This window comes from Catharus ustulatus, chromosome 3 (assembly GCF_009819885.2).
Source record: "Catharus ustulatus isolate bCatUst1 chromosome 3, bCatUst1.pri.v2, whole genome shotgun sequence".
In the NCBI taxonomy this organism is placed as follows: Eukaryota; Metazoa; Chordata; class Aves; order Passeriformes; family Turdidae; genus Catharus; species Catharus ustulatus.
This window is the reverse complement of record NC_046223.1, coordinates 94505940-94528589: the sequence shown is the minus strand read 5'-3', so window position 1 is coordinate 94528589 and position 22650 is coordinate 94505940. Positions and strand designations below refer to the sequence as shown.

Here is a 22650-nt window from a genome sequence, read left to right as displayed (position 1 = left end):
AGAAGCTACGCTGTAGGTATTCTGTCAATATCCATGATGGAAGAAAGTGTACCAATGTGTTGTGTCTCCCATGTCTTGCGGTGGGCTGGTCCTTCTCTTCCTGAGGAGATTAGTTGCATTTCCTGTATACTTTAGTTCATGGTAACAGAAAATAACTTTTTACTAGTGCATGCAGTAATACTGCTATCAGCCGAGTCCTGTTTCTGTAAGTCAGTGGAATACTAGCATACAAATGGGTGAGCTCTCCCACCATTTGTTATTTTACAAGTCTAACTATGGTTTCAATATGTAAAGCTCTGAATCAATGGAGGCATTCCAGAAAGCTGGTGGGAACTCAAGAGTTGGGTGAGTACTTGGGACTCTGCACATAACTGCAGAGCTTTCTGTCTGATATCTTCATTGCACACACATTCACATTAGAAAGGAAAGACTTAATTGGTTTTGAAATCAATTCATCACTTTTCACCTTGATTTCAGTTCTTGTGTACTTGAAAGTTGAGTTTCAAGTACATGGTTTCATGGTGAGGGGAGAGAGGTGTGGAGACCTCAAACTAATTCTGACATCCACATTCAGTGAGCAATTAACTTCTGTTGATGAAATGTGGTAAATGCTAATGTAATACATATAGAGTATTCTTAAATTAGAGCTCAGAATTTTTACTTTCTTTTTAAAATATGGTGTGTACACTTCAGGGGTAAAAATACAGCTAACAAAGTCCAACTCTGAAAAGGTGGAAGGCCTGCCTGTACTGAACAGCTCTTTGAGTTTTTGGCCTGGATGAAGGGAAGAGGATGGCAGTCTTCTACACAGAGTTGTACTTAGCTACTATTATATGTTACTTCACACTGATGAAGTAAGATAAATGATGTTTTGTTTAGCATCTTTTTGTTCTTTTGTGTTTAGATGAAGAATTCAGTTCTATAAATGTTAATGATTTGGGGCTTTGTACTTGCCAAAGTAATTATTTTATTTCATTCAGTTTTCTTGCAGACTGTCTGAAGTAATTTCTGCATCTTACAATAATGTAGTAAACTGATGATATTTGAAGTATCATTGCTCATCATATTTCTTCAGATTTTCTTTTTTTTTTTATGTCTGTCATTCAAAAATTGGAAGAGCAAAGCTATGGCTTTTTAAGGTAGAACATTACAATATTAGTAGTATCTTGTTCATTTTCTTTGGCATTTAAAATAAAATCTCATGACCTTAAATACTTTGACAGAGGGTCCTAACTGTATTGCACAACATTAAAAACAGTTTAAGCACAGTGTGTTTTGTGAATTGGATGCAGGCAGCTTGCCAAGGTAACTATACTGTAACTACTTGGATTTAAATTCTGTTATGTTGATTTTAGCAGAGATCATAAGTAATTGCAAGAATATGTGGTAATGTTTTTATAAAACAGATTCTTTGAAAGTATGTGCTGAACTGGTGTTGCTGAATGTTTATCATTCACTGTAGTATTTCTGAATAATGTCTTATGGACTTTATTGATTTAGATGCATACTCACATTGTACTTAAATTATCAAAAGTTCACTGAAAGCATGTGGAATAAGAGTGGCTTATTCTACATTTGCAATTCACAGATTGTCACTGACCATCTTGATCACCAGAATTGGCCATGGATGAAAAAAAACCAGCAGCTAATAGTCATAGATACCTAACTTAATAATTTTTCTAGATGATTCAATTTTCACTGAATTTTCCCTTTTTCTTCTTCACAGTAGTAGTTTGGTGAAGGGGAAGACAAGTTGGGCAGGAAAGGAATGACAGTGTTTCTAGAATATGTTTGGGAATTTGGCTCAGCAAGAGTTGTGTTGAGAGTCATGTCCACACTAATATCATTGCTGACACAGCACGAGAATATTCATTGCTTCATTTATAGAGTAAACATTTTGAAACATAATATAACATAATTAGCTGTTTGATGTAACAGTTCACAAGCTAAGAAAACACTACCACTGTGTTATGCTTCAAAATATTTACATGATCCATATAACATTTCGCATAGACAGTTATCACTATTGCCAGTAAGGCATGGAACAATAGCTTCAGAAGGAGTGCTGATAAACAGCCTTTTATCTTTGCATTCAGACAAGGAGATTCTTAGCAAATATTAAGATCAAGACAGTGATTGATATTAAAATTTTCAACTCTTAAGAATGTTAGAGTGGTGTAGAAAGTAGCATTATCTTACAGTGTTCACTAGGTATTTTCATAATTTTAGATTTTAATTTACGCAACAAGGGAGTTCAGTACAAAATCAGAACGCAATATATAATCTTTTTAATTGATGTTGCAAGCAGAAAGGTATCAAAAGTAGTGCCACAATGCTTTAGTTTAGAAAAATTTCCTATTTACCCACCAGGAACCGGTGAATTCACCAAAGAATGGTTCTTTAAAAATGGACTGAAGAGTAAGCCCATGAAAAACAGGCTAGAAATGAAAAAAACACCATTTTATTCTGATACTTCTCTGTGAGAAAGATACACATAGAAAAATAGTGAAAAATTTTCGTAGCATGCTTTTTAAGTAAATGTGGAAGAGCTGGGTTCAGGTCAAGAAAAGGCTTGGAGTTTGGGCTTATTTGTTAGTTTGTTTTAATTTTGAAAGTCATTGTGTATTTAAATTCTGGAAAGAAAACCAGATTTACACTTTTGAGCCCAGTATGTTATGTTCTTAAGTATATTCTAAGTGGAAGTGGTCAACTGAAGTAAACATGGATATGAAATACTGTTGTTAGGACGTGTGGAGTGATGTTAAACCTGATGTTCTTGTGTCCTTGTCATACCAATCTCTGTGGCTTGGCCTGGAAAAGTTAAAGACATAAGTTGATTTTTGTCACTGTGAGTCTGTCTAGCCAAGTCAATTGTAGCAAGTTGTTTGCAGGGAAGCACAGAAGATTTCCTCCTTGGTTTTGATTCTCAGTGTTGTATTTTCCCCCATTGCTGCTAAGTTTTCTGCTGGGATAGTGAATAGGTTAGGATTCAGTATGTTCACTGAATTGGTTTGTCCTTGGGAAGTAAAATGCTGGATGAGCATGAGGTGTGCTTAAAATTATCAGTTATTATCTGTCAAATCTGTTACTGATACAGAATTTCAGGAGGTGATGCTATGTGTGTTTAGTATTTCTCCGATAATCTGCTCTTTTTTTTAACCTCAGTTGGACACACACTCATGTTTCATCACTCATGAGCTTCTAGTGAGAAGTTGTAAAAAGGCCCTCTTACTGTCTTTTAGGATTTCTATTTCATCTTCTAATGTATTCAGTAGAGAATAAGCAGTGAATGCACATGCACAATCTCTCAATTGAGAATTGAGATTACCTCTTGTGGTTTTGGATGGAGATGCTGACATTCCTTGGCGTCATGTTCCTTTTGTGAATGTAGACCAGTTTACTTTCAAACACTAATTATTTTGTATTTTTTCCCCTCTAGGACTTGCTATATTAAAGCATGTGCTGACTCCACGGGTGAAGGCAACTCATGTAGCCATTGACACAATGAAAGACTATCTGGATGCAGTGTACGATGTGACTGTGGCTTATGAAGGTACTGTGGACCACAAAGGGCAAAGAAAACTGGCACCATCTATGACAGGTGAGTTGAGGCCTATGAGACATGCTGTAGCCATATGCTTGTTCATCATATATAGAACCAATTCAGGTGCTTTGAAATGCTCTGAAGATAATCTCCACAGCACTTCAGCCATCCTACAGCTCCTGGTAGGGCATTATTCTAGTCACTGAGCTTTACAGGAGTTACCTGTGACACTCCTGCCCTGTTTCCCTATTCCAATTCTAAATAAAAGTGCCCTTTGCATTTAAAGGGAGCTTGGAGCCATAGGCAGCAGATTCCATTTACCTTCAAGTTTCTTCTACTACAGGGATTTGGCATCTTAAATTCTCTCTCATTCTCATCTGTGCTACATATAGGTACATGAACACATGCACATCTAATTGCTGAAGTGCACGTATTTTAAAGGGAAAATGCATAGCAGTAGTATTTTAGTAGTATTTTACTGACAATTTTTCAAATTGCTGCACACAGCCAGTAATCTTACAAACTCTCAACAGTATTTTATGCAAGTGGGTTTCACTTGCTTTAGTATTTTAAACCACCTACAGGACCTTAAGAAAATCAGTTAGATTGGTTTTACATTCCTTGAGTAATCTAACCAGAAAATATGTTCTGGAGTTTCTGCTGGGGAAATCTCAGGGACAGAGAGCTTCAGGGTTTGCTGTTTGTTATGCTTGGTGGTAGACTTATAATTTATTCTTAAATAAATAATTTGCCTGCACTGTTACTAGAGTGCCAGGTGTCACCTTTCTTTACATTTGTAGTTGCTGTGTTACTCAGCTGTATCTGTGCCTGACTGTCTGTTGCTGGTTGGCTCAAAGTGGCACTTCTGAGGCTCTTGCACTACCAATACCAAGTGAGAAAAAACAGCTACAGTAGTTCCACAGAGCTCTCCAAACTTTTGTGCAAGGGATCAGTGTCGACTGAGAGACCTGCAGGGAACTTATCTAACTCTCTGCTCCTCAGCTTACCCAGTGTCACTGGGACTTGTTCCTTCTGCTGCTAAAAATAGTTTGTAGTGCAGCTGTTTCCATGTTACTTCATTAGCAGGTGTAACTCCTTGAGTCACATGCACTGCTTCCCAGGTGCTAGTTGATTAAAAGTTCTGGAATTGTCTATTTTGTCATTTTCATCCTGTTTAAAATTCTTTTGGATAGGTGAGAAGCAAAACTGTCAACACTGTATTAACTCAACACTGGTATTGTACTGTAACATCTTAGGATGGTTTTATTTTATGTACATTTTGTTCCTAATGGGAATTTTTTATGTCAAGAGTTCTTTTTATGATTTAAAGTTATTTTATTTTCTTAAATGCCTTCTGACCCTTTTACAGTACCTTTGGAGAGTGAGCAGCCTCCTTCTTGTCCCATCACCCAACCCCTTCTAAGACCCCCTTCAAAACAAATAGGATTGTTTCTCCTTTCCTGCAGCATATCTTGTTTCATGACTTAATTACGAGGCAGTTTCAGCCATTCTCATGCTGAACTTCTCACTGCCTAATGGTTAATTAAACTATTAAAATGTCATTACCTAGTGATAAGATGGCAAATGTTCAAATTCTTTACAAGACCTCTTCACCTATTGAACCTTACGGTTTACATGAAGCATGATATAATTATGGAAGGGGAACCAATAAGCTGAATCTCCCTGTTGGCTTTTGTTAGTGTTGGTGTCAAGCAGGAATCAGATGCTTTGGGGTGGCCACACCACATCCAGCTTTTTGGAGCCTCCATGGCAGCAGTCCAGGCATATCTTTCAGCCAGGCTTACTGTTAGGGCTGGGGTAATTACTGGCTCAGCCTTGGGGTAAAAATAAGGTAGTAATACAGAATGAAGTGCAGCCAACCAGCTGTTACCCCTTACAGAGCAGATAAATGATATATCCATGATAGATCAACATTGCATTCCATGCTGTTGTGGCAGTCACATGTATTCCATGTAATATAAATTATGTAGATTAACAACACTTTATGAATTACAGTGTGGGACATAGTTGTCATTCTTTTAGGCTCTCCAGACACAAAGTGACCGGCAAACAATTTCTCTTCTAAGAGATCACGATCATTTCACCATTTGTTATGGAGAATTTCAGCAACTGGTCTGTCAGGAATACAACAAGAATTGAATTAGGCATTCATATACATTTAACATTTTTTTAGCATTATTTCTCTTTCACAGTGCTAAAATGAGTTATGCACACATGAAAAGGACATCTTATTTCATATGAACATTTCATATTTGTGGCACTACTGGTTGAGAATTTTGTTTTTCATTCTCATTGGAATAAAATGGCAGTGCAATCCTGGTAATTTTTAAAAGATAAGGATGACATGTCTTTTTCAATCTAGCAACACTGATTGAAATTTATTGCATGCAAAACAAACTTCTGATAAACACAACTTTACTTGAGGACTTCATTTCCCATACTATGACATTTCCCATGTGAATGAAATCTGGATTCCACACAGATAGTGTTTTTTGAAATGCATTTTGCTTTCAGTTCTATAAACCTCAATTCCTCAGAAGAGCCTCTGCCATTTCAGGAAAAAAAACCATACTTACCTGGGACATCATCAGCTCTTGACTGTTGTCTTCAGTAGTGAAGAAAGTGTGTTTAAAAAAACATTTTAGTGACTGTGAGGAGTACTAGCACACTTTGTCTGAGAAATTGTGTTAACAAAATATTCTGAAGAAAAAGTTAATTGCTTTTTAAATTTTGTAATATGCAACTTTTAGTCTAAATAGTCTTTCTTAACAAAATTCAATTTTTTACAATTTTTTTAACTCCAGCTATCTTAAATATACTGTTGAGTTGCTCAATAGGATTAAAACACAGCATAGTATATTAGCAGCTGAAAGATAGACATTTCACCATAAGAACAGTGAATGCCAGATATACCTGATTCAGCATAGTGCCATTTTAGAGCAGGCAAATTATTGTAGTATACACTTTCAAATGTGTTGAGCTTTTTGTCGCTAGTTATGCATGTTAATATCTTTTTGGCACTTTCCAGTGGCAGGTTTGTTTCAGGAGACATCAGATCTGATTAATCTTCAACAGTGACTGAGATCAGATTAGCTTTACACAGAGATGTTGCTTTCTGCTGTTGCTTCACATCCAGTTGCAACCAATGGATAGAATCTTTTTCCTACCATTTATTCATTCCCTTTATTACAAGTTTGGATCTTGGTACGTTTCCAGTGGAAGTTTATGTGGCACATGGCAGCCTTTCGAAAACAGCAATTTCCCACAGGTTTCTCCGCTCTCTTTATTCTTGAAGGTGGCTTGTCCACATCATTAATGACAGAACATCTTGGTCCTGCTTGGGGAGGACCACGCTGCTGGACAGTATTTATGTGTGGTCATTAGAATAAGATGCAAATAATCATATGGGCACTGTGGCACAGCTGAATGACATCTCAGGTACTGAAGTCTGGAAGAACTGTTTAGAAGGGAAAAGGAGGGGGAAAAACCTGTGCAGAATTTGTTGATACTGTTTTACTACTCTGTCATCAAGTGAAAAGCAGAAATAAGTTTGGGAAGAAAGGATGAGAACATAGTTTTCCCCCCCTTCTAAATAAATGTGCTAAGCGTTCACATCCAGCTTTGTCTGATGTTAAGGGGCAGGTCTCATAGGATATGGGAACTGTTATAATTCTTGCACCTGAAAGAGCATTATGTACACATCTACATCTTTATTATTCTGCCTGAAGGCTTTAGCATAACCAGATGGTATTTATCTGGCCATTGTAGATGAAAGAGTGTGTGAAATAGCAGCATGTGACAATGATAAACACTGAATAAAAATAGCAAGTACATATAGATGCTGTCTTAAAGAAGTCAGAGGAATTCTTGAGAGTTATTGACTCTGCTGTATATCAGTTCCAGAACAAACACTTTGAAAGCCTGTGTATGTGTGCATTTCTGAAAATCTGTACATTACTTTGATCAGTATAATTTGAGGAGGTCAGACTGGTCTAACTGCCCTCGGGGAAGATACACTTTTCCAAAAGCTTGCACTTTTGTTAAGAACCCAGTTAGACAGGGAAGTACAAGACTATAGAAAATAAACTGGAGCAATAGAAAACAGTCTTTTTCTGGACTGTGGCCCAAATTTGTTCGCATCCATTGTCTCTCAAGGTCGAAAGAATGATAACAAGCACATGGTTACAGATGTGTTGAAAGAATTAAAAAGCTAAATTATTAAACAGATGAACATTAACAGAAGTATAAAACAGTCCAAAGTAAGTTTTATAGTTATGAAGTGATTAATAATCTCTTCAGATCTCTGCTAGCTGTCATCTTCTATTGCATGAAAGAATATTGAAGAGTCAATGTCATTTTTTTTAGAGTAACCAAAGAAAGGATGTAGATTACACCTCAGGCTGGACATGAGCACTGGTGAAATTTGCATTGTGTAGAATGGCATTTTAGCATCTACAGTAAGCCTCACATCAAAAGCTTGTCATTCTTCATCTGTTCAAGCAGAGTTTAAGTAATAATTACCTTTTGTATTTCAATATGTAAAATTTACATTGAGATGTTTGGAGGAATTTTGATATCAACACTAGATGGCAACGTACTTCTGTGGGGATTAGACTAGTTGACCTCCAGAGGTCCCTTCAAACCCTGAGATTTCTGTGATTCTGTGATATTCTATAAGACTTTTTTTTTTTTAAAGAAAACCCTAGTTTTATGTTGTGCAAAATGTTAAAATAAAACTTCTTTAATAACATGATTTCAGCAGGTACCACAAGGTAAACTATAATTCAGTTTCAACTGAATGTATTTTCACTTGTCCTCTGTAGGACTAGAGCTGTCATTTTAGACCCCCTGTAATTCCCTATTAGAAGTAATTTGATTAGCATGAAAACCTGTCTGTTAATTTGGGAATGACTTATTTGTAGTGGCACTTTCAACACAGATGTGGGCATATATATCAATATTCTACAGATAAAGGCAGTCTGGGTAAAGGCAAAGTATTTTCATACTGTTAGAATTAAACTTTGTGCTTCTGGTCGAAAACCACATGTCACCAAAGAGCAGCATCATTTTGTGGGAGTGTATGAAAGCCCTGATGTAGTTCATGAGAAAATGAAGGTCAGTCTGTGTCCTTGTTTTCAGATGGATAAAGAACTAGAGGTACTACTCATGTTCAAAGATGTCAACTGTGTTTGCAATTCCTGTAGGTCAGTTTCTTGTCTCCACCATCAGCCAGTCTTGGATGCCTAAGGAAGAGTGCAAGATTCAGGCAGCCCTAAATGTGTCTAACTTTCCCCGAATCACAGGCACCTATGGGCACTGTATCTGTGTGTTCATACCCCCTTGGTGGGGGTAATGACCCTCTGCAGCTCCTTCTGAGCCCCAAGCGGGTGTTCCTCTGATTGCAAACCACATGATTGTGTATCTCTGTTATTCCCAAGCAGCTCTTGCTGAAGGTAAGCATCTGTATGTACGTGTGTAGACTCCCTTTGGGAATTTGAGATCTGAAAACACATGGTCATCAGGAAACCTCTGCTATACAAGAGGCTCTTGAAAGTATTTACACTGGAGATTCATAAAATTACCCTGCACCCTGGATCTCATGCACATGTGGGAGAAAGCATTCCACTCCCCAAGCAGCCATTTATTTACAAAATCTCAAGGAACTCCTGATCTTTATGCAGAAGTATATCTAAACCCTGAGGATAACAAAAACAACTTTAACTTCTTCACACTGTCAGGTTTGGCCAAAAATATGCTGCTGCTTTGAGATTCTATGTTTATTTTGGGGGTTTTTATGCATTACAGTCCTTTCCTTCTACTCTGTGGTGCTGTTCTCTGTTTATCAAAAAAGACTGTCTGAAAGAAAGGCAAAAACATCAATATTAGCAGTACTGGCATAGTTCCTAACAGATCCTCTTTTTTTGCTATAGAGAACATAGTTTTGAATTGGTCCACTCCTCGAATCTTTTGTTGCCTTTTTTTCTTATTTGCATAGTTTGAATTTTTTATTTTCACTTCTAAAACTTTAAAAATGTTTCAGGGAAGACACAGGTATCTCCTGAATTTGCTCATTTTCAGTTACCAGGGGTGGGATGCCCTTTAGATGTAATCCACAGACCTAACCTGATCCAGGTTCTGTTCCTGGCAGCCTATTAATCAAAACTGTTAGGCTTTTGTAGGAAACCTCCTGCTAACTCGGCCAACATACAATATTCACATATTCTTACAGACTAGTATAAAGGCCAGAGTGCATCTGTTAGAATAACATATTAAAGCCACTCAAAAATTGTTTCAGTGAGCTATAATGTCCAAGTACTGCAGGTCTTAATCAGAGACCATCCTGGAACAGGAGGACAACTTACAGTGACACTATGTTGCTCTGCATTGCTAATATCAGTGTAGCAAACTATAGATATCATTTTATAATAATAATAATTTTAAATGATTCTTTAGATCTCAGCATTTTCAGGAAGATACAGGCAAGTGATTATTTACCCTTGAATTTGCAGGATTTGTGGAGCTATAGTTCTTACCTGTCATCTTCAGGATATTTTTTTTAAGCTATTGTATCCTTCCTTCTGCTTTCCTTCTCCAAACTAAAAATTTGGCCTTTTTAATGTCTCTTTGTTTGTAATGGAGGTACTTTTCCTCTTTAAATGTTTTAATTGGTCTTTCTGTGGCCTTCCTCTGAGTTCATTACATGCTCCTTCAGATGCAGAGACCAGAAATGCACACAGTATTTAAAATGTGGATTCATAATCTTTATCTGTAGAGTGGCTCTCTTTGCCTTGTTCTTGATGTTCTTCCTCAAGCTCCCCAGTATTTGGGGGATTTGGGGCTGCTGCTGTGAGGATGGTTTTAGGGAAGGGTCAGCAACTCCCAGATTGTTACCACCAATTCCAAGTTAACATCATGTAATCAGGGTTTCAGTTATTTTTTTCCCCATGTTTGTTTACACTGAAGCTTGGCTGCCACATTTTCACCCTGTTTGTTCAGCTTTGAGGGTTTTTTGAAGTTCAGCCAACATTTGACTACCCAAAAGAGCTCAGGGTCTTCTCAAAGAGATGTGAAAAATTGGAACATTCACAGTTTGCTCCCTTCTTCAACTCATCAGTCATGAGACAGAGTAAAACCAGTCCTGGCATCAATCCACAGAGGACCCCAGTTGCCAAGTCTTTTCCATCCCTAAGTCCTTCCATTTGCTTCCTCTCCTTTAAGCAGCTTTCAGTTTATAAAACATCATTTCCTCTAATCCTGTGGCAGCTTAATTTCTTAAATAGCCTTCAGTGTGGAACCCAGTCAGAGGCTTTATGAAAATTCAAAAATATCATGGCCAGTGAATCCCCTTTATCCGCCTGGTCCTTGACACTGTTGTGGAAATCCAGCAAGATGATGGGATGGGATTTCCCTTAACAGAGTCCACACCAAATCTTTTTCAACAGACTGTGATTATCTGTGTTCTCAGTGATTTTATTACAGACATGTTTTCTTACCCAGTGATGTAAAACTCTGGTCTGTATTTCTGTATTTCCCAGCATCATTTCTAAAGTCATCATTTGTAGAAGGGAAACTCCACATTTTTCTGGCACAATGGCTGTTTGTGATGATAGGTTACACATCTTTGTTTTTAAATTCCACATTTGAGAGCTTCTGGATGAATGCTGTCTGGTCTTGGTGACTTCCTGGCATCTGACTTGTTTATGTATATTTAGTCTAATATTTTCTGTCTGTTTACTTATTGATCTAGTTCCTTTGAATGATCTGATACAAGGAATGGGTGTAAGAATCAAACATTTTCAACAAGAAATTATGAAAGCAGATATATGAGCTTCTCTTGCAAGGGCTTATACTTGACCATAAGCACTGCTCTTCACACTTTTGTCATCCAGCAATCCTGCCAGTGGCTTTTCAAGTTTACTGCTTTTAATATACTGAAAGACGTTAAAATAGAGCACCCTTTCCATTTTTCAAGTTCATTTTTAGTCCTCTTAAGGACTAAATGTTTACATTTTATGTTTACATTTGGCATGAGCAGTTATGTGGCCTTTCCTTACTTGCAAGCTTTCCATTCCTCAAAGAGGAGAAGAAGGTATCATGGTAGCCTCTTTGATTTTCCCATTAAAGTCATACAGATATTTTTGAGACCCATACAGACTTTTCTTTTTGCAGTGTTACACATGTTTTATGTAAGCTTCTATTATAAGGTTTTTTCCTGGGATTTGGTATTTGGTGAGTTTTTTAATAGCCTCTGGGTTGCCTTCTTTTGGACTGTATATTTTAGGCTGTTTTGACACTTTGCCTTCCCTCCCATTGTGTACTTCCTTTAATTTATAGAATCATTTAAGTTGGAAAAGACTTCCAAGATCATGAAGTCCAACCTTCAACCAAACACCACCCACACCCACTAAACCTTATCACAAAGTACCACATCTTCTTAATTTTTTAACACTTCCAGGGATTACAACTTCACCACTTCTCTGGGGAGGCCTGTTCCAATGCATAACCACTCTTTCAGTGAAAAAAAAGTTTTCCATCCAGTGTGAACTTCCTGTGATGCAACTTGAGGCCATTTCCCTTGTCTTTTCACTAGTTGCCTGGAAGAAAAGGCCAACCTCAAAGAATTCTGCATTTCTGTGCTGGATTCTTTCTCTATAGCACTGAAATTAATTGTATTGTGGTTGCAAAGCAAGATCACACCAGGAGCAGCATCTTTTTTTGTGGGTTTTCTTACTTACTAGCTCTTCCAGGAAGTAATTTTTTTTGTCTTCTCTGATGTTTTTGTCCGATTGGGTGGGTCATCTTGGTTGGGCTTATTTGGATTTTTTTCCCCTGCTCATCCTGCTGAAGTATCAATGCAGTTCAGTAAAGGTAGCTGGAATCTCACACTCCTGCCTACACTCCTGGACTTGCAGGTCTCAGTCTGGCTTCACAGTTTCTGCTCACTATTATTAAGCTTACTTGGAAGTCATTTAATTATTTATCTTATATATATTTTAGTAGTCTGGATTTTCCATCCACAAGCACTTTATTGTGCTTTTGTCTCCTTATTATATAAAGCTGTTATACTTCATGTAGTTTTTCATGCACACTACCCTGTCCTCACTTGTACATCCTCTTCTGTCATTCCTGGTAGTCTGGTAACATTGCCCACTCCTTCAAGCCCACCAGGATACCTGCATTACAGGAAGGAGTGATCTCTTAGGTGACAGTAATTCCTGTAATGCCTCCGTATTTAGGCTCCTCATGTTGGTACAGGGGCACTTCTGAATGTTGCCCTCACAATGAATTTTAGCTACATCCACCTCATGTTGTATCCATCTAAACAAGTTAGTTTTTCTGACTTTCAGTCTTGCCCAGTTGCCAGTCTCTAATTTTTCAGTTTTCATGGCCAGCACACTGGCCTAATAATGATCCAGGTGCATCCCATTTCTCACTTCAAAACATTCCCCATCTCCTGGGGCTGGAGAATCCTCCTTACACTGTGCCCCTTGTGCATGCATGGGGTTGCTGATCTCTGTGTGCATGTAAGTCCTTTCACAAGGAGTTGGCAGTATTCCTGAGAGCTCTGTTCCTCAAGTGCAGACTTGTTTCCTGGCTGTGAGCTTTAGGCTGGGCTGCGCAGCGTCCCCTCCACCCTTCCCTACATCCGCAGTGCTCGCAGGTACTGCTGCTGCTCCTCCACTGCTACCCGGGGCAACTCCTGCGATCAGCCTGGGATGTTTGCTTTCCTGTCTAGTGCTGCTTTGCTCTACTGCTGCTTTATTTTGTTAGAGCAAGTTGTGAAATAGTTTCCTGTCAGCTCAGCTTGGGATGATGGAAAGCATGGAGCTGAGAAACAACGCAGCACTTAAATTTATGTTTGTTTTTCTGTTTGTTAATTTGGTGTACAAAGTAAATGGAAGCGGAGAGACAGGATTTCTTTCTTTGAAGAGGAGATAGTTTACAAACCACTTTGGTAGCTGAATGCTGAAGTCCAGACTAATGCAAGTTTAAGAAGTGGAGAAAGAATCTACAGTTCAGAGGAATGTCTCTGCTCTCATGGTTTTGCCTGTAAAACTGTACAAACCACAACACACTATGTTCTTTTACTGAAGAACCGTATTTTTACACATTTGAAATGCTAGTTCTTAGAATAAATACACATTATTCAGATTTCATTTTCCTGTGATATCACTATTAATTTATCACAAACATTACTGAAATCTGTTAAAACAGGAGAGATTTGGGGGCTTTAAGTGGATACAACTAAGTCAGGCCTCAGTTTGCCCATTCTTGATTTTGTAGGACTTTGGCAACAATTACATTGCAGTAGAAGAGCCAGTGTAGGAGGTTGAAATCTGAGCTACTTTATTGCTGTCATATTTAAAGTGCATATAAAAATAGACTTCATTAGTAATTGAAAACTGGAATATCTGTGTAAGTGTGACACTGCTATCACAACTTTCTTAAAGGACAAAGCAAATAATTTGGAGTGATGGAATGAGTTTATGTGGCTCAGAAGGGGAAGGAGGTCTGAGGCCAGTTGTTTGTCCCTTCTCAGTTACAGATTTATCAGTGTTTTGGAGCTTCTCTGCTCCCTCAGTTTCCCTGGTAATGGTGGTAATTCCAATGATAATTAATTGACTTTTGAAGGTGAGGAGTTGAGAACTGGTAGAATTTTGCAGGAACCCCAAATATTGGTTTGCAATTGAAAATTCCATGGATTCAGTTCCTTTCCTGGAGGCTGTTGCCCCTCATTTATTAATCCCAGGGCTGCAGTGATTCCTGCTCTGAGGCCCTGTGTTAGTGTGAATCCTGTCCCACCAAAGGAAGGGTACAGTGTCACAGCTCAAGAACAAAAACTGCTCAATCCACTTTATTATTTTCAATTCCTTCCTTCTGCTGTGCATGGTCACTAGAAGCATTATAAACATTCTGTGCTTATATCTGTTATTCAGCCGGATAGAAAGTTTTATTAGGAAATTATCTCCCACACGAAAGTCAGTCCATTTGGCTCCCACACAAGTTGTTAGTGTTCATTTAACCCAAATTGTACAAGGTTCTTGACTAATGCTGTCCCCAACATAATGTTTGCTTGTAATGCATGATTTGCATTTCTGTTTTGTCTCTTGAAGGGAAGTTCAGGCTTGCTTGTTCCTGCTGTTAATTATAACAAATTCTGGCAAGTTTAGGAATCTGAAAAGTCTGTCAGATGTTGGCCTTAAGGGCTAGTGTCCCTGAAGTTGGATGTAATTTGCACATAATAAATTGCTTCAATAAGATTTGTTTCTTAGCTTAATTACATAAGTCTTTTGGGAGTTAAGCTAATGTGAAATTAAGGGTCATGGGACCACCACAAACCTTTGGAGGTTATGCTGATAAAATTCAGCTGTTTCTTCTCACATTCAACCTCCAATATGTCGTCCTTATCCAATGGTGTTCTTATGTGATTGCTGTGACACTGTAGACTGGGGGAAGAAGAGTTGGGTTAGTTACATTAAACAATGACATGAATTGCATAATTTAATACTAGTCAGATTACCTGACTTGGTTGACTGCATGCATTACAGTTTCATCTACAGATGTCTTGAATACCCAGGCTTTGGATAAAAGGACTTGGAATCAATGTGTGGGAATCATGACCTTCCCCAGGGTAGCACCTGAAGCAGCAGATTCCACAGCCCTGAGTGAGGCTGAACTCAGCCAAACTCAAAAGGGAGGATTATGTTATTGGGGAAAGCACTGGGATTCACAAAGATGAGGGAAATAATGACAAAATCCTGGGGATAAACAGATGGGGATTCAATTTAGAATGTTTGAAAAAGACCAGAGTGGGAAGTGGTAAGAATCAGTGTGCATTGGAACTTGGGCCTAAGGTGGAAAGCCAGCAGCAACACTTAGGTATTTGAGGAGGGGATTTTGTTGTCCTAAGTAGAATTGTAGAATTGCTACACTTCAACTTGGGCAAGGACAGGTGTTTCTTTTGAAATATTTACATCTTGAGTTTTGATTGATTTATAGTTTTCCTTAATAATTTACAACTAAGTTATAAGTAACACCAGTAAAGACTTTTTTGTTCCTATGCAGAACAACCCATGTGCTATGAAGGAAAAGAAACATATACTATATAATGCACAGAATGTTTTAAGTACCTTTTAAAGCTGGATCTTCAGCTCTAACTGAATATGCATACCATAGATGCATTTTATAGGAATCTAGTACAGAAAAAGACCAGATCATCTGGCTTGCAGGCATTTGTTTTCTGGATACAGTTTTGTATATTGTTAGAATGTTCCACTTAATAGGTAATGCCACTCAAAAGAGGATTTGTAGATCATGAACATTATAAGCATTTAAGACATGGATAATACATCTGTCATTTTAAGATATTAATAGTACCCTTTTAGGTGCTCATATAGTCAGTGACCTTCACTTAGTGGCCTGGGTAGTGTCCTTAGAAAAACAGCCCTGCACATTAAAGCAAGAGAAAAAATTTATTTTAGATAACACTGATTTCTTTGTGGTTAGTAAAAGCATTGCACATAAAGCTGAAAAAAATGTCTACATGTACCATCACTCTGAGTCCTCAACTTGCCATCTTCTATACTTATGTACTTAACTGCCATCTAATAGCTGTAGCTAGGAGAAGGTTCTACCAGAAACCTCTTGGCAACAGCTGTGTTTGCTGCACCATGGCCAAGAGATGGAGTCATGCCTGATGGAGCTTCATCCAGCTATCCAGCTGATGGTGTGGGGCCATGTTGTTCCCTTTGTGCTGTGGTTCGGTGAAGGGCTCTGTGCATGCTGTCCAGACAGAATCATACACAGCACCTTGCAGACTTCTGTTTCCAAGTGCCTCTAGACCTTAGGGATCTCTATCTCTTCTCCTTCCCTCCCCCCTGCAAACGCACACATATATTTGCATGAGCAGGCTTTTAAAATTCCTTAAGGCAATTTCTAGTATGTGATAAGGACTGTTTTTACAGCAAAGTCCTTACAAATCAATAATCCTGTAAAGATGAAAAACAAATAGGAGGATATCTGCTTTGGCAGACAACAGTAAAGATGTACATGCTGTAACAATTTATTTGCACATTCATTCCTCCAGATACCCCTTACAGTTACAGGTCAAAGTCTTCTGTGCGTCTGCACTGCTGTCCAAAAAATGTCAACAACCTAAAGGACCACCCAGTCTGTGTACATTTGTTGCCTGTATGTATTGGAGGAAGGCACTTTTCAAAACAGGATGACTATCTAAATTTCTGAGGACTTCTATCCTCACATCATGCAAATCTCTGTCCAGGGATACTGTGGTTACTGCAGTACCCCTTGCTACTGATAAATGCAAATAGTTACCAATCACACTGCACAAGATTTCACTTTTACAGCATGCAGTATATTACAGTAATCATGCCCAGTATTTTTACCATTTGTTAGTTGTAAGAAATCCCACAAGGCCATTTGAGTAATGGAGTTTTGTTTGTCCTTAATGCTTACTTGGTAAGTTTGTCTAGGGACAAATTGAGGAAATTGGGGGGGGCAGGGAGGAGGCACTTTGCAGTTTGTCTCAAGCTCTGTGAGACAGAAAAAAAATGAAGGCATACAAAATGGAAAGCAGCATTTTGTTCTGAGTCCTCTGCCCTATTACACTCCTTAATTATAGGTTATTGCTTAAACTGAAGCATACTTTCTCCTGGAGATACTTTGGGAAATTGCTGTAATCCCAATTTTGTTATCTGGCAGCAAACAAAATTTAGATTTTAAAAAGGACAAGCAAAGAGGATTACTAACTTTAAACAAAATTGCAGGATGGATAACTTCATGACATCAAAGTTATTGCATCCAACACTATTGAATGAGTAGATTGCTGCTGAGGTAGAGGGTAATGTTTTCAAGCACAGCCGTTTACAGTTAGCAAGGTGCATTTTAGGACAGTTCTTCTATGTTTTACATGATAGTGGTCCACCATTTCAAGTACGTAGGCCAGATGGTTTCTAAGTTCAGTGAAGTGTTGAGGATCCAAACATAAGGAGGGAAGGTTTCTGAGCGCTGAAGTTAGGCTTCCAAGGCACTTGCAGTCCCAAATATTTTGGTGTATTCGTAACTCAATATTTTTGTAACTCAGTCGTGTTGTTTTGTTCCATTCTTAGAGTTTCTTTGTAAGGAATGCCCAAGAGTTCATATTTTCATTGACCGAATTGAACTGAAGGACATTCCAGAAGAGCAGATGTATATGAGAAGGTGGCTTCATGAACGTTTTGAAGTAAAGGATAAGTGAGTAGAAATATGTAGAACTTTCTGTTTCAAGAGTCTTATTTCTTTTATATTAACAAATATACCCATGACTTTTGTGTTACCAGCAGTGCCAGCTGTAGTACTCTCTGAAGAGAGGTGATGTTGTACTCCCATTAATATAATATAATATAATATAATATAATATAATGCAATATAATGCAATATAATGCAATATAATGCAATATAATATAACCTTGTGGTTAAGCCTTTTGCTCAGGAGGTTGGGATTCCTTGGGTTTTGACCTTTAGATTGAAGAAGTGTGAGTCCATGTTCCAGGCAAGACTCATACTTATCTGAATACTCTCCATTCATCTTCTCATAGTTAAGTCCTGTGCAGGAATGTAAGATGCCTGTGGTAGGGAAGCAAGAAAAAGCAGTGTGATTCTGCCCTTGTAATCAGTGTTAAGTTGGAGTGATAGAGGGGTAGGTCTTGATCTAATCTCTTCTGCCAAAATTGTTTACAAAACTTTCATCCAGACAGCGACTGGATAAAAACACAATTAACCCCAAAATTCCTACCTTCACTGGGGAAACAAGGTGAAATAGAAGTTTCATTTGTCCATTTTTGAATTGTGATAGAAACAAAGTGCTTGGCTTCCTCCAGCATCTCCAGATAAGGTCACCAGTGAGTACATGCAGTAGATATTGGGGGACTTTGTTCTCCAGAAGGACTTTGTGCCTAAATGTAGGATTTAAGTATTGAGAGATGGTGGTTTAATTTGCCAGATCTCAAGTCCTGCTTAAGGGAGCTGATTCTGTTTACTTTCTAAATCCTTGAATACTTTGAGTGAGACAGAAATTTCCCTGGTTCTTCAGTTCTGTTCAGCTTTAATACTGCTCTGCCAGTCTCACACCCAACAGAAGTAAAAAATGTATTCATTTCTCCTGAGAACTTTAAATTCATATAGAAGTTAACATGATTATCCGTAAACATGGCACTGTTACTAAAGTGTCTTAGACATTTAGGATCACTAAAAAGTTTTTCTTTTCCTTACTTTTGAAAGATAGTAAGTCTGAATTTAATTTAAATAAATGAGGAGCTGATACATAAAATAAAAGGCTGTCCAGTGTCTGTCCCTTTAGTTATCTAGTGAAGATGAACAAAACTGAATCATCCATGTGTCAGTGTAAGTTCTCGTTCACTGGATCATTTTTTCTGGGACCAAATCAGTCTGTCAGGCAAGTTTAGAGATAGTTAAAACAAAACCTCAGAATTTCCAGACCCATTTATTATTGTTTTTAAAACTAGGAGGAAAAAAGGTACTACTAAGCCAGTGATGTAGCATCTTACTCTTGCATGTTTAGCTTCTGTTATAGTCAGTGTCTTGTGAGCCCTTGTTATTTATTAGTTTATATTATGAAGATACTTCTTTCTCCTCCTTTGGTGCTCAGTGTATTGTTTTGTCCTACAATATTGTCCAGTGCTCTGGGCTTTTCTGCTAAATACTGAAGGAAAAAAATTCTTGTCAACTTTTATATTCACTGTTGTAATTGGTCCATAAGGAAAATATGACCTTAATGCTTACAAGGATTCAGGTTGAGTATTTTGATGTGCATCATATTTGTAAGCAATACTCATTGTTTGAACTTGTTACAGATGAGCTGCTACATATTATGAGATCATTTGTTAAAAGTGTTTGGTTAGAAGCACTTCCTGGATGAAAGTAAGGTTGCTTAAAATGTCTTCAACTACTGTCAGACTTTGACCATCTCCTTTTTCTCTGCCTCTAGGTTACTAATAGAATTTTATGATGCAAAGGATTCTAAAAGAAGAAATAAGTTCCCTGGGAAAAGTGTTCATTCCAAACTAAGCCTCAAGAAAACTTTGCCATCTTTGCTGTTTTTAGGTGGCCTGACTGCTAGTATGCTTCTGACAGAATCTGGAAGGAAACTCTATGTAAAAACATGGATATATGGAACTTTAATTGGCTGCCTGTGGGTTAGCATTAAACCATAAGCAGATGTTAGTCTCCAATCAGTGAAATGTGCAGTCTTTTCTTGCACATTGCACCAAATTTTTTCCTGACTTTATAGAAAAAAAGTGTAAATAAAGCCTTATTGATCGAATATTGGAAATAATAGATTTTGTGACTTAAGCCTCTGTGTGGTTGGTCTGGGGAAAATAAATGTAGATTTTCAAATTCGCTACTGATTTTTGCTGGAATAATGACAGATAAACCGAGTCATATGATAAATTGCTTTCCCCATGAACTAACATCTATCTCTCTCTGCAGATTTGAAGAAGTATGAGTTATAAATAAGGGTGTCTTATGTGGACCTGTGAATGTATTTACAGAGATTAATTTAGGGTATATATTTATTCTTCTGATATTCATGTTGAATTTTTGTTACTCTTTGGTGCATTACAACAGCTCAGTTGCATCTATCCCAGCTGTATCGCAACTAAAATCAAAACTTTTTTTTAAAATGTTGCTCTTCAGTTTTCACTAAATACTGTGTTCTTTAAAAGGGACTGTGTAAGCTGGCAAATCATGAGATGTTACCAGAAGCAGAATAAAATGTTCCTGAGAACTATTGTTCATGGGGAAGAAGCTCTGTTTATCTAGTGCATGATTTTTGATTATATTGCAGTATTAGGTGATTATTTTACATATGCAAAACATTAAATTGTACCAAGCAAACAGCTTATTTTGCGCACCTCGTATTTGTGCATAAAAGGAATGTGTGCAGTGTAAGGAAATGTGAAGTTTTTGTTTCTGGCCAGAACCCTTGTAGCCTCCCTTGTGTCTTCATCACTCCTTGTACCACGAGTGTTCAGCTGAGCTCACTCTCTCCCATGTGTACGTGCCATAAGCAGAAGTTTCCTGTTACCTCACAATTTTCTGGAAGCAAACCTTGTTGTTTGGGAAATGCACAGAATCACTGTAACTTCAGGAGCAGAATCTAGGAACCTTCAGGTGTTCCTGCTAGATCTGGAGCGTGTGCCTTTCCCACTAACCTGATTTAGTCTGGTGTTTCATAGGCTGGCAGTCATCTCTGTGCTGTAGTATCCCACTAGATTCTGAGGCATTCTAGGCCATGCAGACTGCACTTAGGTTGAAGTTACGGGGTTTATGTATATGATTTGCACAGTAGATAATAGTCAAGGATATGCATATCCTATCAGTAGTTCACCTGCTTGAAAATATACTTTAAAAAGCAAAATCAACAAGCCCTGTGTAAGTCTGTGATTCCCAAGGCTGGTGTATTTGTTGGGGAAAGCCATTTCCTGATCCAAGGGAACAGTCTATATGTACAGCAATGGGGTAGGAAAGAAGGTGTATTTTATCTTCTTCCATTAGGGAATTAGATTACCTGTATCAAAATTTAAAAACTAGAGAATATTTTTATATCACACTTGCAAGCTTTAAATGTGCATCTCTTTCTAGCTTCAGTATGATTTGTCTTACTTTTGAGTCCATTGTGAGTTAAACAGCTCTTAAAATTATATCTCAGTTTTTCAGATTCCACCATTGCCAGTTAATTAAAGGTTTTACCATGTGGGGTTGTTTTTGTTTGGGTTTTGTTTTGTTGGGGTTTTTTTTCAGTGTTTCAGAGGTATTACAGTTCCACCTTAAAATCATTCAGTACGACTTTCAGTTTGCAGTTCTGTGTCCTTTCATAATGGATTTTGTCACTGGAGATATTTATATCAGTGATTGATTCAGGATATGTCGATGAACCATTTTAAAAACAATGACTGGGAACAATGTTGAAAAACAGTATTGTTATGAGGCTGTGGAAAAAAAAAAAAAAAGCCATTTTATGTAATGGCCAAATGTGCTTACATGTAGTTCTTCCTATTCTCAGCTGACTGTTACCAGTGGGTATAACCAGAAGGCAACGCTCCTATGTTAGTGTGAGTTTTTCAGTCATGGAATGAAATTTTACTCTGACATGACTAAATTTCTTTGTAACAGCTAAGAATAACATTTAATTATACATCAAAAATAAATGCAAACTGCTTAATTTATTTATAGAAAAATAACTGCTATTTTGGAGAGCATAATTACTTGAAATATTGGATCTCTCTTGCTGTTTAAGTACCAGGAATATAATTGACACAGTGCAGCAAACAAACAGGATGTTTATTTTGAACCTTATTCTCTATGTTAACTTTTTTTTTCCTTACCATTAATTTATAAAGTTTTGAAACTGTAATTTGCTGATGTATTTGGCATTGGGAGTATCACATGCTATTTCTAAATATGCACTGATATTAACTTGAAATATTTCTTCATTAAAATAAGAAGAGCCAATGCTCATTCAACTTTTCTGTCCTGTCTGCTTGTTCAATTTTTTCTGCCCTTTCATGTTTGTAACTTGGAACTGTTTAAACAAAGGCTACAAGTGTGGTTTTAAGTCCCCAATGGAAGGACTTGTGTGAGAAGCAGTCAACTGAAAGAAAACAACTTTGTTTTTTTTTTCCCATGCAGCCAGAAATGTGTTGGAATTGATCTGTGCTTGTTCCAATGCAACACACCACCAGGTCTGTCGAATTGCTATAGCTTTTCACCCTGAGCACCTGCTGCTCGTTAATGATGTTCATTAGTGTGTAGGACCACACTTCTGTCCTGGAATTGGCCTCAGTGGCAATAGGCCTTGTCCTGACAATACTGGCAGAGTGTGGACAGACCCATGGGCAGGAAGAGGTACTGCAAACGAATACCTGAAGCATATCTTGATAGCAATGCCACCAAAGTTGTAGTGATGTGTTAAATCTCAGAAGGACCTTTATGTTCAAAAACTGCCTTTGTCAGTTGTATCAGTGCCTCTGATAAGAGCTGTTTCCCTCCCACAAATACCACTC

The 22650-nt window shown here is 37.8% G+C and overlaps 1 protein-coding gene across 1 annotated transcript in view; it reads left to right on the top strand.

Moving 5' to 3' along the window:
- Positions 1-22114, top strand: part of AGPAT5 (1-acylglycerol-3-phosphate O-acyltransferase 5) — a 53144-nt gene extending 31030 nt beyond the window's left edge. Inside the window, exons 6-8 of the mRNA XM_033054721.2 lie at positions 3440-3601; positions 17695-17818; positions 19572-22114. Coding sequence (XP_032910612.1) covers positions 3440-3601; positions 17695-17818; positions 19572-19797 — 512 coding nt within the window. The 3' untranslated portion in view covers positions 19798-22114. The remainder of the gene's footprint in view (positions 1-3439; positions 3602-17694; positions 17819-19571) is intronic.
- Positions 22115-22650: the final 536 nt, after the last annotated feature.